Here is a 17,063-nt window from a genome sequence, read left to right as displayed (position 1 = left end):
TTGTGACGATGTGTGACGAGGGGGGGCGGTTTGAGAAATGTGACGTCACATCAAAATGCGCAACTTCAAATAAATATAGACAACACGTTCTACTTAAGTAAACAGACTTTTTAATAAATGTTTTCTCCTACAACATCAGAGTGCAGCGCCACATTAAATACGCACTACAATGACAATAGTTTAAAGCGATTTGAAGCGTGTTTTATTTTCAAAATGGAAATATGGTTTTGGGGGGGGGGGGGCAGAGCTTTGTGACGTCATATTTGAGGGGGGGGGTCTGACTTTGTGTGACGCCGTGTGACGAGGGGGGGGGGGGGGTCAAAACTCGTCCAAAATCGCGTGACGTCATTTATGGACGGCCCCGAACTGAAAATGGCTCGGGTAGGAACGCTTAAAAAAATTTTGAACAAATCTCGGAAGAAAATTATTTCAACACGGCACTTCGCATTGCCTGGTTCGCTACCTCTCCCACACATCAAGGCAGGACGTAATGTCTCAGTCCGCAGTAGGTCTATCAAACTGTGCGGTTTCCTGCAATAAACTTCAACACTGCACCTCCGATTAGCACGGTAGGGCTACGTACGGTGCGAAAGAAGTTCAACATACATACTGCACATAGACTCAACACTACCCATAGACTCAGCACTGCCCATTGACTCAACACTGCCCATAGACTGAACACTGCACATAGACTCAACACTGCCCATAGACTCAACACTGCCCATTGACTCAACACTGCCCATAGACTGAACACTGCACATAGACTCAACACTACCCGTAGACTCAACACTACCCATAGTCTCAGCACTGCCCATTGACTCAACACTGCCCATAGACTGAACACTGCACATAGACTCAACACTGCCCATAGACTCAGCACTGCCCATTGACTCAACACTGCCCATAGACTGAACACTGCACATAGACTCAACACTACCCGTAGACTCAACACTACCCATAGTCTCAACACTGCCCATAGACTCAACACTGCCCATAGTCTCAACACTACCCATAGACTCAACACTACCCATAGACTCAACACTACCCATAGACTCAACACTACCCATAGACTCAACACTACCCATAGTCTCAACACTGCCCATAGACTCAACACTGCCCATAGACTCAACACTGCCCATAGACTCAACACTGCCCATAGACTCAACACTACCCATAGACTCTACACTGCCCATAGACTCAACACTACCCATAGACTCAACACTACCCATAGACTCAACACTACCCATAGACTCAACACTACCCATAGACTCAACACTACCCATAGTCTCAACACTGCCCATAGACTCAACACTGCCCATAGACTCAACACTGCCCATAGACTCAACACTGCCCATAGACTCAACACTACCCATAGACTCTACACTGCCCATAGACTCAACACTACCCATAGACTCAACACTGCCCATAGACTCAGCAGTAGCTGCTGCTACTACTACATATGTAGCTACTTGTGCCACTACGATAATCCGGCACTGCTCGTGCCAATGACCTCCTCGAGTTTCGTCAACGTAAATCGTGCCACGTGGTGCCAACGAGCGGCGTGACGACACCATCGAGACATCGACAGAAGGGTTACAAGGCCCGTTCTATAAACAGCGCGTGCGAACACCCCTTGTTCCCGTCAATGCACTGCTGGATGAGTGAGTGCCTGCACCCCACACACCGTGTGCCTGCCATTGGGATTTCGGACCGTAACTTCACCAGCCAGGCCATTGCGGGTAGGTGAAGATATTGGGGGGGGGGGGAGGGGTTGATGAGGGTGACATAGACGTACACTACAACCATGGATTTTGTCCAACTGCTCGCAGCGTCGCTATCTTTGTAGGATGCGTGGTGGCTGTAGCGGGAATCGAACCCGGAGACCCGGGTTCGATTCCCGCTCACGGCTAACGCCAGTGGCGATTATCTGAACCGGCCCTTGGGCCTCCCCTAGGTCGACTCAGCCTCAATTGAGTTCCTGATGAGATGTGTTGACATCGCCACTGGGGGAGACAAAGACAAAGGCGTGGTGTTGGCGTGCCGTGCCGGCCTTGGTAGATGCCTTGCAGTCTTCACAGACTTGTTCATTATACTGGTCAACACACTTTTTCTGGCATAAGGTATTCCAACGGGTTTAAGGTAATTTTGGGGTGCTGATTCCAAATCTGGCATCAGTTTGTGTCTATCACATAAGGTTTTTGAGATATCAAATATTGCATTTTCAATAAAAACTGCAGAAGAAAAATATTAAATAAATGTGGATATCTACATAAAATTCTATTATAAACGCACTATCCTACAAACATAGCACCGTATTTTAACACTAAAGCAGTCACCGACTCGCAACAACTTGCAATCATAAGTGACAGAGTTAATTTCGGGTAAAATCAATGAAAATGGGGTATGCCGATAGCATAAAAAGTAGATGTGATAGAGCAGATCAGATTTGGAATCAGCACCCTGAAATTAGTCTTAAACGGCTGCAAAAGTCCAGGCCAGAAAAAAAAGTTTTTTTTTTGTTGACCAGGTTTCTTCCAGAGCTGCACTTTACCGGCGAGGTCTCCGTAGTGTCTTCTTGGTTCTTTCGGTAAAGTCACGTAGAAGGGAAGTAATAAAATAATAAAAATAAAACATAATAAAATAATTCTCACGACGTTTCGGCCACAACGCAAGCAGCCGTCCTCAGGTGAAGAACAGGTCTGTTGGGGAGACAGCGTCTGAATGACAGACCTGTTCTTCACCTGAGGACGGCTGCTTGTGTTGTGGCCGAAACGTCGTGAGAATTATTTTATTATGTTTTATTTTTATTATTTTATTATTTCCCTTCTACGTGACTTTACCGAAAGAACCAAGAAGATGAATCCCTGCAGTCACGAAAGAAGCTTTGAATCGAAAAGTCTCCGTAGTACTAGAATTGTAAATGTTGTCGCGGATTTACTCTGCGACACGCAACCGGTTAGTGCTGCGCGAGTAACGGATTTGCATGTTGTGCGTGACGCGACAAAACCCTTTACCAATTTAGCTGTGTCGGGGTGTTGGCGGGTTGAACGGCGCCTTTAAATTTAGGCGATCGAAACCCCCAAAAAGAAAACCTACTGTGGATAATATTGGTGGCAAAAAAGCCCTGCGATTACGACTGCGTGTCGAAGTTTCCACTCGGTATTTAGGCGGCCGATGAAATGATGAAGCGGCTTTTGTTTTTCGCAACCGATTTATCGTTTTGACCTCCGACCTCAAGCCAGAGTTGGCCACCGATTCGGGAACTTTTCCAACGCTCCTCCGACAATCCATCATCACACAGCCGGTTGGAGCAGGAGGAAAGAGGGTGGATTGTTCATTGACAGCGAGGGCTGATGTTAAATGCCATGCTCAAGTCCCATCTAGACCCTCCGATTAGCGCACGGTTAGGCTACGTACGGCGCGAAAGAAGTTCAACGTGTGTGTACGTACGACCCTAATCTTGTTCTCTGGCACTCACCACACCAACCAACCACTTGCTTCAAGCCCAATGCCTAACCATTACCAGCCAAGCAGAAGCAGAATCTTTATTTATCTTGGAAGAATTTGATGACCTTTGAAGTTCTTTGTCACCGATGTCCAGTCAGGGTGCGTCAGAAATCAGACACCAGGCAAACCAGACGCTGAGAGAAACCACAACCACACCAGCCAACCAAACACTGGCCCTGACCCTAACCACACCAGCCAAACCAGACACTGAAAGAAACCACAACCACACCAGCCAACCAAACACTGGCCCTGACCCTAACCACACCAGCCAAACCAGACGCTGAGAGAAACCACAACCACACCAGCCAACCAAACACTGGCCCTGACCCTAACCACACCAGGCAAACCATACACTGAGAGAAACCACAACCACACCAGCCAACCAAACACTGCCCTGACTCTAACCACATCAGCCAAACCAGACACTGACCCTGACTCTAACCACACCAGCCACTCAGACACTGCCCTAGCCCTAACCAAACCAGACAATGGCACTAACCCTAACCACACCAGCCACCCAAACACAGCACTAACCCTAATCCACACCAGCCAAATCAGACACTAACCCTAACCACACCAGCCACTCAGTCACTGCCCTGACCCTAACCACACCAGCCACTAGCCCTAACCCTAACCATACTAGTCACCCAGACACTGCACTAACCCTAACCACACCAGCCACCCAGATACTGCACTAACCCGAACCACACTAGTCACCCAGACACTGCACTTACCCTAACCACACCATCCACCCAAACACTACCCTAACCACACCAGCCACTCAAACACTACCCTAACCCTAACCACACCATCCACCCAAACACTACCCTAACCACACCAGCCACTAGCCCTAACCCTAACCACACCAGCCACTAGATACTGTCACTAACCCTAACTACACCAGCCACTAGCCCTAACCCTAACCACACCAGCCAAACCAGACACTAACCCTAACCACACCAGCCAAACCAGACACGGAACATCTATTTCCGATCAGAACCGATCTATCCCCTTCGCCTAACCCCAAACAACCCCCCCCCCCCGCGCCGCCCCCATTCCTCACACGCCCACCACGCGCAACCCATAACCCAGACACCTCAGGTGGCTCTCAAAAGGGCATCTTACCACGTGTGCATACCCCCCCTCCATAGGGTCCCAGTAGTACATTAATGATTTTGCCACGAGGTCTATGTATATCCGACGCACGTGCCCGAGGAAGGGGGCGGGGCTTCTACGTCATAGCCACGCCCATCGGGGTGACGTCACGCCGCCGGTATAAATAGGGGACCCTCCCCTGACATTGTGCAGTTGCGTCAGGTTTAAGGCGGTTTAGCGTTTCTTAGAAGTCCTTAATTATAGCAAAGTATATAAAGTGTATACTTTAAACTTACAGCTATGAGTGAAAGTAGTAGGTAGCCTTTGCTTTAAACGTAAGCAGTGACTGTTTGCGTTTTTTTTTTAATTGTTAAGTGTTTAGTAAATTATTAACTTTAAATCGAAAGTTTCATACATTCTCATCATGAAGTTCATCATTGCTATTGGCGGGTAAGTGAGCGCGGCCTTCAAATTTGTCGACTCGGGTTAACTTTGCGACGTCTTGTGAAGTTGTTAGCAGGTTGTCAAAGTCCGCTTGTTAATTGTAATAACTCGTAAAGTTTAAGTTAACACTAAGCGCGGTTATGCATTACAGTTGGCTTTCCGGCGATTCCATTAGCGCGTTTAAGTGTTTCAATACAGGAATCGACTCAGCCCACCCGCAATGCTTAAGGAATCGGTTAGTGGTGTAATCGAGATAAGAATCGATTCCTCTAAGGTTGCCTGCGTTATCGCGCTAGAAGTAATCGATGTCGAGAGTAATGGAATCGATACGAACGAGAAAGTTATAATTTAGCGATATTTTACATCAATTTGTAAACAAATAGGCGTAGCGCGGAATAGTTTTAACAGCAAGTGTGTCCAAACATGTTATTGAACGTTGGCAAGTTCGTAACATTAACGCGCCGCAAATGTTATCGATATTGCGACATTTTGCCGCCAAATTTGAAATTGTTATCTGAAATTGGCGCCAAGCAAAGCGTGTCACTGTACACGTTTTGACGCTTGAAACCAACATTTCTGAGGGAAAACCCGACAAAATACTTCGTTTTAGCGATACTCTTATACAAAGTTTACCTTTGTAGTTGTGTCTGTGTTAAAATTGCGTGAAAGGGCGAATGCGTACGTTGTGATTATATCGCTTAAATGGGTGTTGTAATTCACTTTCGCCTTGACGGTAATTCGGCTTATTTATCAAATAAGTTTGATATATATTTGTTATATTATACGAATATGGCGAGTGGTTATTTTTTGCTCAAATCTGTCAATTTTTGACCGTTTGATCAAAGAGTTTCACTTTTGATTAAATATCTATCCGAGTGAAATAGATCTTGTTTCTTTTGTATTTAAATCAAACGTGTTTATTTTGACCAAACGAAGTGTTTCTTGAGGAAAATGTAAGCGTTCTAGATTCGATAAAATACGTTTTGATCGAATAATGATAAAAACGAGGGGGAGGTGGGAATGGAGAGAGGTTTTTATTTACGTGTTCTTATCTACTCTTAGGTTTTTTCGGTAAAGTCACGTAGGTAAAAATAAATAATAAAAATAATAGAAATTATATAAATAAAATAGAAATGCTTTTATTTCTATTATTTCTATTTTAATAAAATAAAAATAATTGTATTTCTATAATTGTATTTATTTTTACCTACGTGACTTTACCGAAAAAACCTAAGAGTATGAATCCTTGCAGTCACGAAAGCTTCAAATCTATTTTACTTATCTGTTTTAATACTTCAAAGATGCATTGCCGGTTTGCTGTTATCGTTTAATCTGTGAAATATCTTCCAAATGCTTTCAGGTGCTATATAAAATAATGTGTATTGTGCCACTTTGTTCCCCCTGTCGGCAGAGTGACTAACGGGGGTAAGACTACGCTCACGAATCACCTGATGAAGGTGTTGTCCAACTGTTGCGTTGTCCACCAGGATGACTTCTTTAAGGTGGGTTATGAGATGGGGACACGCGGACGAGAGGGCGATACGGACGAGAGAGACATATGGGGCGAGAGAGAGACACGGGGGAGAGAGAGAGAGACACGGGACGAGCGAGAGACTTGGGAGAGAGACATACATGGGAGAGAGAGAGAGAGACACGGGGGAGAAGAGAGAGACACGGGGGAGAGAGAGAGACACGGGGGGCGAGGGAGAGACACGGGGACGAGAGCGAGACACGGGGACGAGAGAGAGACACGGGGACGAGAGAGAGACACGGGGGGCGAGAGAGAGACACGGGGAACGAGGGAGAGACACGGGGACGAGAGAGACACGGGGGACGACAGACGACTGAGATGGATATGAGCCCATGGGGTTGTCAGAAATATGGAACTGAAACAGGGATGTGAGACATGGGGATGACCCCATCTGTATCAGCCAGCTGTGCTGATCTCCAGTCCTCTGAAAGCCCTTTGGTGGATCACTCCAATTTGTGAAATTTAAACATCGCCGTTTGACGTCTCTATACCGTGTCTGTCTTGTCGAGTAACATCACTCTCTCTGCGATACGACGAAGCCTTTTTTTGCGTAAAGAAAAACCTTGGATTGCGAGTAACTTGGTCTGTGAGTGTATTGCAAGACGAGCAAAATTTTTAAAATAAATATTAATTTGATAAACGAGCGAGGTCTTGCAATACGAGTAGCACGTGTATACGCTTTGTCTGCTGAGCTTCACGTGATCACAACTGATATACGAGTGCTTTGGATTGCAAACACGTTACCAGAACGAATTATGCTCGCAATCCAAGGTTTCACTGTACCTGTTTATCCGTCACCTTTCTTTGGCATCCGTCTGTACGTATTATTCTCCGTCTCTGTGGGTCTGCTCTGCTACTCCCATCATCTGTGAAGCCACTTCTGTGCTCAGCCATCCATGTTGTCGACTCGCCACCCTGCCCTCTTTGTTAAGTCCCATGCCCAAGACCATTATTTTTACATTCTTAGGTTTTTTTGGTAAAGTCACGTAGGTAAATTTTTTTATAAAAGTAAAATAAAATAAAAATCACGACGTTTCGGAGGCAACACAAGCTTCCGTCTTCAGGTGGAACCGTCACAGCACGATAGCTGTACTTTTATTCATTAAAAAATCACGTAGAAGGGAAATAATACAATAATAAAAATGAAACATAAAAAAATTCGATTTAAAGCTTTCGTGACTGCAGGGATTCATCTTCTTGGTTCTTTCGGTAAAGTCACGTAGAAGGGAAATAATACAATACTAAAAATGAGACATAAAAAAATATATACTAATATTATGTAAAAAAAATATAATTATTATTTTCTTATGTTTTATTTCTATTTCCGTTTCAACAGAAGGGTTTTTTATTCTTAGGTTTTTTCGGTAAAGTCACGTAGGTAAAACATTAAAATTAATAAAAGTAAAATAAAATAAAAAAATAACGACGTTTCGGAGGCAACACAAATTTGCTGCATCAAGTGATGCAGCAAATCTGGCTGTGACGGTCCCACCTGATGACGGAGACTTGTGTTGCCTCCGAAACGTCATGATTTTTATTTTATTTTACTTTTATTAATTTTAATGTCTTACCTACGTGACTTTACCGAAAAAAACCTAAGACTATGAATCCTTGCAGTCACGAAAGCTTCAAACCTAGAATCATTATTTTTGTCTATGACGACAATAAATATCCTCACTTTCGCGACAGTGTCTGGAGATGCGGTCGCATGTAGACGCTAAATATATATCCCAACCTCGTGTTGTATGCGTCTGACGGGTGTGTCTCTCTGCAGCCCCAGGACCAGATTGCCATTGGTGCGGATGGATTCAAGCAGTACGACAGTGAGTGCTTGCATATTTGCACAGCTCAAAAGGCGTGTATCAATTCGCCAATGACAATCAATTGAAGAGCCTTTAAGACCTCTAATATGCCCTGTTGGTCCTCGCCCCCATCCCCTAATTTCTCCCTCCCCCCTCATCTCCCTCTCCCCTCTTCTCTCTCGCGTGCCCTCCTTCACAACCATCTCCAACTCATCTGCCGTTCTTTCATCTCTTCCCCCTTAAATCTCCCTCCTCTTTCTTTCCTCTCATCAACCCCTCCCCCCCCCTTAACTTCCTTAATCCATCCTTTCCCTCATCCTCCTCGCCTCCCTCACCCACCCCCCCCTCCTTCCCCCACCACCTTTTCACTGGGCATACACAGCCCTGGAGGCCCTGGACATGGAGGCGATGGTGGCGACGGTGCGTGCCTGGGTGGAGAACCCACACAAGTTTGCGCTGTCGCACGGCGTGGAGGCCACAGGGACTGAGATTGAGGACAAGGACACAGACTCCCGCCTGCACATTCTCATCGTCGAGGGCTTCCTACTCTACACCTACCCGTGAGTGGAGGGCTCGGGGAATCTGTGCGCGTGTGTCTGTGTGTGTATGTAGTGGGGAGCGATAGTGTAGCGGTTAGCGCGCTGCGCTATGAACCTAGCGACCCGGGTTCGATTCCCGCTCACGGCCAACACCAGTGACGATTATCTGAACCGGTCCTGGGCCTCCCCTAGGTCGACTCAGCCTGAAATGAGTACCTGGTTTGGTGTGTAAACATCGCCACTGGGGAGACAAAGGCGGTCGGGCGTGGTGCTGGCCACCCACCCCCTCGTGTACCGTTCTGGCCTTCATAGGTGCTCGCTAACAGCACTTGCCCCTACAGTCTGTTAAGGTTACACGGGGGATCTTTGTATGTAGGGGAGCGGTGGTGCAGCGGTTAGCGCGCTGGGCTACGAATCCGGCCACCCGAGTTCGATTCCCGCTCATGGCCAACACCAGTGACGAATAATCTGAATCTGTCCTGGGACTCCCCTAGGTCAACTCGGCCTCAAATGCAGTGTGTAAGAATCGCCACTGGGGACACAAAGGTGGTTGGGTGTGGTGCTGGCCATTCACCCTCTCATGTGCTTGCTAACGGCACTTGCTCCAACAGTCTGTTCAGGCTATATGGGGGATCTTTGTCTGCACGAGTGTCGTGTGCTTGTTTTGGTGAGTTGCACTGCGCTATGAATCCTGCGATCCAGAGTTTGAATCCCATTCATGGCCAATCTCTGCGGCAAAAATCCTGAACTGATCCTGGGCCTATGAGCTTCCAGTTGCTTATCGGGCTCTCTGTTTGATATGGGTCACAGTAGCTCCGACTCGGCATGAAATATGGAGGCTCATTTCCTGGCAGCGATTTCAGCCGCACCACCTCTACATAACAAAAAGGCTCAGTCCCTTTTACCCGCACCTTTACATCATCCGCACCTAGTTTACACAACAAAGGCTCATTCCTAGCAGCGTGCTTCAGCCGCACCGAACCTCACAAAAATAATATTATTCAGGGCCTACCTTGGCTCCTCCCACCCTCAACCAGTATATATACAAGGACTGTTTCTTGGAATTTCTCTCACTTGATACAGCTATCGTGCTGTGACGGTTCCACCTGAAGACGGAAGCTTGTGTTGCCTCAAACGTCGTGATTTTTATTTTATTTTTATTTAACTTTTATTAATTTTAATTTTATACCTACGTGACTTTACCGGAAAAAAACCTAAGAATATGAAATAACAACTTGGTGTAAGCATCAGCTCGGGGGAACCAAAGGCGGCTTGGGTTAGGAACTTCGAATCTTCTTAATAGACTGGTAGGAAAGTTTCGTCGACGTCTTAGGAAAAAAGGTTCCGATGAGTGGGACGTGCGTAACCGGATGGAAAAGAATGGGGTAATTAATTCGCTGGTTTGGAATAGAACGTGGCAGGAGAGCGCTGTGGTTGTAATCGGGAAATGTAGGTAATACAGTGATCCCTCGCCACTTTGCGGTTCAAGTTTCGCGGCCTCAGTGCATCGCGGATTTTTCGAACTGATTTAAAGGCCTCATTATACCTGTGCAGTAACACCATCATCATGATCATCTTCACATTCATCAAACTGCACAGGTCTGTCATCGTCGTCATTGTCATCGTCGTCGTCATCATTACTGGAGTCAAGTCTCAAGATACTACTGTCATTGGAGAGTGTAGAACACCATAATACGTATCGTATGAGAGAGAGAGAGAGAGTGAATGTATAATATTAAGGTTTTATAATTAAATAGATTTAAGTAAAATAAATATATAAAGTATAAATATACATATTTTAAACATTCTGGTACCCACACACACACATATACGGAAATTCCTAGGGGGGCCAATCCAACTTCGCGGATTTTCACCTATCGCGAGGGGTTCCGGTCCCCATTAACCGCGATAAACGAGGGATCACTGTACCTGAAGCCAGGATGGTGAAACTCTGTAAGAGACGTGCTTCGGTGTGTCTCTCCCTCTCGTGTCGTTCACAGGCCTCTCATGGATCTCCTTGACCAGAAGTTCTTCATCAGCATTCCTTACCAAGAGTGTAAATTGCGTCGCAGGTGATTGTCCAGTCTACCAATTCTATGATCACCTCGCACACAGCCTGCTTATCTAGTTTATGAATTCAATGTCGTCTCAGACAGCTCATTTCCTTGATCAATTATATAGTCACACACAGCCTGCTTTATTAAGTCTATAATGTGGACGGCTAAATCTGTTCTACCAATTGAATTACAGACTGCTTAGCCGACTTATCTGGCCAAGTGGCTCAGTGAGCGGAGTGCAAACAGAAGGTTGAGAGTTTCGATTTAAAGCTTTCGTGACTGCAGGGATTCATCTTCTTGGTTCTTTCGGTAAAGTCACGTAGAAGGGAAGTAATAAAATAATAAAAATAAAACATAATAAAATAATTCTCACGACGTTTCGGCCACAACGCAAGCAGCCGTCCTCAGGTGAAAACCAGGTCTGTCGAGGCGACAGCGTCTGAATGAAACAGCACACGTGCTTGGAGCATATATATAAACTGGGTTGGAAGGGGGGGGGGGAAGGGGGCGCCTTGACAAAAGAATTTGCATATCAAGAGGAATCCAGCATACCCATGGGAAATGCAGGTTGAGGTCAAAATCCTGATTGGTGTGTCGGGGGCGTAGGCGTGGGTGAATTATCCCTTCTCGGGAGTCAACAGTCATCGTACGGGCAGACTCACCTCCCCGCCGCCACGTGAATGTGGAAATGAGCCTGGCCTCAAAATGCACGCCACGTTGACTTTACGTGATCCGCCTGTTGACCGCATCGCCCGGAATTGCACGTGGGATCTCGTCAGATCTCGGAAATTAAGCAGGTTCGAGCCTGGCTTCATCCCAGAGGTCGCATTCAGGTACCCGATACCCGTACCCGGCCGGGTACGAACGGGTACGGGTAGGGTATGGGTACCCGTTTGTGACCCTGGTGTGGCCGGGTACGGGTAAGGAATCAAAACCCGTTTGCGACCTCTGCCGTGAACTTCAGTGCAAGGGGAGAGTGGCGAGGGTGCGGTGGTCTGGAGTTTTGTTTAGTTTCGGCTTGACCCAAACGCCGGAAGCGACGTCGCACTAATGACATCACTTCTGAGCTTTTCTCGCTAAAAGTGGCGTCGCGTAGCGTTGAGTGACGTGCCACACTGTTGCTGGCACGAATATATTTGACATCGGTGCGAAATGGATGAAAACACCTTTTAATCCGAAGCGCGTACTTAATATGCCCATTTACAAAAGGTAAAAATACGTTTCAAGTATATTCTTAGGTTTTTTTCGGTAAAGTCACGTAGGTAAAAAATTTATGAAAGTAAAATAAAATAAAAATCACGACGTTTCGGAGGCAACACAAGCTTCCGTCTAAAGGTGAAACCGTCACAGCACGATAGCTGTATCAAGTGAGAGAAATTCCAAGAACACAGTATTTGTATATATACTGGTTGAGGGTGGGAGGAGCCAAGGTAGGCGCTGAATATTATTTTTGTGAGGTTCGGTTATTTTTATTTAACTTTTATTAATTTATTTACCTACGTGACTTTACCGAAAAAACCTAAGAATATGAATCCTTGGCAGTCACAAAAGCTTCAAATCTAGAATACGTTTCAAGTGTCAATTTAGTTCAACTTGCTAAGAACGCGGGGACACACCAAGCAGGAGATATTAATCTGCCAGTAGGAGGCTGATTGCTGTGTATAATCCCAATTGTGCGATTCCCGTGTGTGCGCGCGTGCGTGCAGCACTCGCAACTACACTGTTCCGGACCCGCCGGGACTCTTTGACGCTCATGTGTGGCCCATGTACCTGAAAAACCGCGCTCAGATGAATGCACTGGACGCCAATATTGGTACGCGGGCTCGTGTGTTTGAGTGCACGCGTGCGTGTACACTTGGAGCGCACTGGTTAGCGCCGCTACGCTACAAAGTTCAAAACCACGGCAACTCGCGTTCGATTCCCGCTCGCAGCCGTCACCGGCGGCGAATATTTGAACCTGTCCTGGGCACTCTGCACTGGTTTTGACGTTCAGTTTCTCGTCGGCATTCAGGCTGGCTCAGAGGTCGCAACCGGGTACCCGATACCCGTACCCTACCCGATACCCGGCTACCCGTACCCGGCCGCGACCCTGGTGCGGCCGGGTACGGGTAGACCGTGAGTCACTGGTGAGTAACTGTTTGTCACTCATTTCCCAACGTCTTGTCTCTTCTCACAATTCAAGTTCCTAGAATCAACCCACCCGCGCCTGCAAACATGGCTTCATCCCAGAGGTCGCAATCAGGTACCCGATACCCGTACCCTACCCGGCCGGGTACGGGTAGGTTACGGGTACGGCCGGGTACGGGTACCCGTTTGCGACCCTGGTGCGGCCGGGTACGGGTAAGGAATCAAAACCCGTTTGCGACCTCTGGGCTGGCTTGAACCAATGCCGATTTGCACGGTTGGCGTACGTACGGTGCGAAAGAAGTTCAACATGCGTACACGTAGGCAAGGACTTTGTGACGTACGAGTCCAAGTTACCATTGGAACCTCATTTGCCAGTAGCAAAATATGATAATTGTTTTTTTACCCTTTTATCTGGCAACAAAACTGCCATGTTTGCATTGACCACAATACCTGCAGTCGGAATGCAAACAAAAAACACAACTCTGATAATGTATGCACTGTCCTTAAAATTGATTGGTCCACACCCGAGACAGCTTTCTTTAGAGCCTAGTCTCACATGGTGTTGGAACAGATGACGCCAAAAGTCGAGTCCAAGTACGTCGATTCGGGCTTTAATAAGCACCTGGCGCGGTGTGAACATCGGCATGGGCAAGACTAAGGTGGCCGGCGTGGTGCTGACCTTCATTCGGCGCTTGCTAACAGCTCTCGTCCCAACAGACTGTACATCTATAAAGGGATGTTGGTGCGTGCATCTAGAGTAGGGGTGAGCAACCTCTCCCTTTGCAGAGGGCTGATACGACATCCGAATACCAAATGGCAGGCAACCACATTAAAAAAAACACCTCGGCATCACACGTTAACCGCGCTGATTAATGTCCGTCACATTTGCCCTGTTTATTTTGTCCAACTGCGTTGTGTGTCTGCCCTGTCCTGCTCCACTTGCTCAGAGGTGACATTTGCACGAACCAAAAATAATCGTCACACGCACGATTCTTTCCGTGCATCATGAGCCTTGGAATATCATTCGAAATCGATGACTCGCTTCCCGAGTTGCCCCCGTCAGCGGTGTGATTTTTAAATCCTTTATATTAAGTTCACTTGCTTGCTTGCGCGCTTACGACCGTGCAAATCTTTCGGTCGTTTTTTAACCCACTTCCCATGATCCAATCGAGTTGACATTTTGCACACAGACTCGTTGTGCGTGACAATTTATTTTCGTGAAAAATTTTTTCCACAATTTTCCACTTTTTAGGAAGAAAAAAAATTTCATATTTAATTTAGAATATCAATGTGATAAAAATGAAACTCTTACTCAAGAAAAACTGACATGAATAATAAAATAAAACCGATGCCACGCATATAAAGGATTTATAGTGAAAAACGTTGTTTTTACGGGTTAATTTATTAAATGTATTTGCTTGCATCGTTGTGACTTTTTAAAATTTTTATTTTGTAGTTCACTTGGACGGCAAAAGCTCCCGCGAGTCGCTGTTCACGGAGGTGTTCAACGCCGTGCAAGAGAGACTCAACGCGTTGCTTTGAGGCGCCGTGGGTAAATCGTGCAGCGCGCTCACCAAACAAAGACTGACTCTGCACACACACGCACGACGTTTCAATTGTCTCCTGGGCAGGCGAGTAGCGTTTTGATACCTCCCTTCCGACGTCAACATTCAAGCCGTACGCGTAGTGGTTTTTTCATTGTCTTCTAGATTTGAAGCTTTCGTGACTGCAAGGATTCATACTCTTAGGTTTTTTCGGTAAAGTCACGTAGGGTAAAATTTTTAATTAAAAGTTAACAATGGAAATAAAATAATAAGTCACGACGTTTCGGAGGCAACACAAGTCTCCGTCATCAGGTGGGACCGTCACAGCTAAAATTACTGCATCAAGTGATTTATTATTTCATTTCCATTATTAACTTTTAATTTAATGTTTTACCTACGTGACTTTACCGAAAAAACCTCAGAGTATTTTCATTGTCCGTTTTGCTGCGCCGACCTCCCCGACCAACCGTGATGCCTTTGCTGGCCTCATTATCAGTGAATCTGGCTCGAGGGGTGTGGGGGGGCACGGCGAGGGGGGTTAGGGGGGCCTAAGTAGAACCGGAGGTTAATGAGAAGTTCTCCGCGTGTGATGCGAGCTCTCGCACACACTCTTGAGGAAGCAACATCGCCACGTCACCTCTGCACCTCCGTGTTTAGCAGGGTTGACCACGTACGGTGTGAAAGAAGTTCGACGTAACATACGTACACCGACGCGCATCTAGCGAACTTGTTCATCGCGTGTTACTGCCGAGCCGTGCCGGGCTGACGCCGCTCGATTTAGCATGCTTGGCTACGTACGGTGCGAAAGAAGTACTACATACATCAGCGTCGTCACCTTCGATTAGCACGGTCGGCTGTGTGCGGTGCGAAATAAATTCAACGTGACGGAATACATCAGCGTCACCTCTGATTAGCACGGTCAGCTACGTGCGGTGCGAAAGATGTTCAACATAACATACCTACATTTGGAGATAAAATGTGTCGAGAAAATCATTGTTGGCAATTTCTCTACCCCGGGTGATACCGATGATACTTTTTTAGGCCAATGGCTCAATGATTGATTATTAATCTGCACACAGACAACGTAGTTATTGGTGTTTTATCCTTGTTCGGTGCCACAACGTTTATCTTCTCTGTTCACAGGTGGATTTGTACGAAGAAGTGATGGCCCAAAAACCCCGGCAAAAACAAGCCTGCCGAAGATGATATTAATTTGAACACGATACGGCCATTATTGTCATTGTTTCCGTGTTTTTAGTTTTGTGTTTTTACATCAACTCCAGCTTTACGATAAAGTTATTGTTTTAAGTTATGTTCGTCTACTATTGATATATTTTACATTTGTCGCTGCAATGTACGTTGTAAATGCTTTGTTTTTATCGGCCCATGTTGCGTTGCTGTGTTTAAAATTCTCCGCTCTCACAGTAGGAAGGTTGTGAGGTTGTTAAATCTTTCGAGGGTCACAAACCCATCATGCCAATAGGGGAGATAAAATCAAAACACCACTTGAGGGTATCCTGTGGATAAACGTGTCCCTGCCATATGAATGTGGAATTACCACCACGACACTCTGGTCTGCCAACAGAGAGATGAGTCACACCCTGCTTGAACAAGTGGAAAATGTTTGTATATAAATGTTGATGAAAGTTATGTTTTAAAGTTAAAGTCATCCAATCCATGCTATCGACTCTTGTTTTTGCTGATCTTAAGTTAGGTCTGTATACTATACTTTGCACTGAAACCACTTCACTCAATTTCGATTTAAAGCTTTCGTGACTGCAGGGATTCATCTTCTTGGTTCTTACGGTAAAGTCACGTAGAAGGGAAATAATAAAAATAAAACATAATAAAATAATTCTCACGTTTCGGCTGCAACGCAAGCAGCCGTCTCGACAGACCTGTTCACCTGAGGACGGCTGCTTGCGTTGTGGCCGAAACGTGAGAATTATTTTATTATGTTTTATTATTTCCCTTCTACGTGACTTTACCGAAAGAACCAAGAAGACACTTCACTCAAGTCTGGTTGAATTCTGCCATAGGAATGTGGAATTGTCACCACTAGCACAGGATTCCCCCGATCAAGATGCAGCGCCCCGCACTCGCTTGGGCAGGGAGACGAGACGAGTGTTTGCATTGTGTGATCACGAGGGATGAGTTTTCTATGTTCAGATTAATTAAAAAATATATATTTAGAGTGGCATGGAAAATGGCATCACGGGAATGATGTCGCTTCTATGATGTCGCTTCTATGATGTCACTTCCAGCCAAAAGGGAAGTCGTGTGACATCCAATAAATACCATTGTTTTTTTATGGAGCTTTTAATATAATTCAAATATTTAACTTGTTTAATTACTTTTGAGAATAAACAATTATTCGAATTGTATACATTCAAACACACGAAATTGCCCCAAAATTT

The 17,063-nt window shown here is 45.9% G+C and overlaps 1 protein-coding gene across 1 annotated transcript; it reads left to right on the top strand.

The window, feature by feature from the left end:
• Window positions 1–4,820: 4,820 nt before the first annotated feature.
• Window positions 4,821–16,329, top strand: LOC133356747 (nicotinamide riboside kinase 2-like). Its single transcript, XM_061574443.1, has 8 exons — window positions 4,821–5,052; window positions 6,458–6,548; window positions 8,352–8,400; window positions 8,762–8,939; window positions 10,919–10,990; window positions 12,682–12,788; window positions 14,559–14,654; window positions 15,790–16,329. Exons 1-7 carry the CDS (start codon window positions 5,027–5,029, stop codon window positions 14,642–14,644), a joined length of 609 nt encoding a protein of 202 aa, XP_061430427.1. The 5' UTR covers window positions 4,821–5,026; the 3' UTR covers window positions 14,645–14,654; window positions 15,790–16,329.
• Window positions 16,330–17,063: the final 734 nt, after the last annotated feature.

This window comes from Lethenteron reissneri, chromosome 1 (assembly GCF_015708825.2).
Source record: "Lethenteron reissneri isolate LAM-NWPU_2019-01 chromosome 1, ASM1570882v1, whole genome shotgun sequence".
Classification (NCBI taxonomy): domain Eukaryota; kingdom Metazoa; phylum Chordata; class Hyperoartia; order Petromyzontiformes; family Petromyzontidae; genus Lethenteron; species Lethenteron reissneri.
This window is presented reverse-complemented; position numbering and strand designations above follow the sequence as displayed.

What these genes read in the sequence shown, in the direction of transcription:
- LOC133356747 (XM_061574443.1), top strand. Translation starts at nt 5,027, where the DNA reads ATGAAGTTCATCATTGCTATTGGCGG. An exon ending in TTCATCATTGCTATTGGCGG is followed by an intron (nt 5,053 to 6,457) that starts GTAAGTGAGCGC and finishes CCCTGTCGGCAG; the next exon opens with AGTGACTAACGGGGGTAAGA. An exon ending in TTCCTACTCTACACCTACCC is followed by an intron (nt 8,940 to 10,918) that starts GTGAGTGGAGGG and finishes TGTCGTTCACAG; the next exon opens with GCCTCTCATGGATCTCCTTG.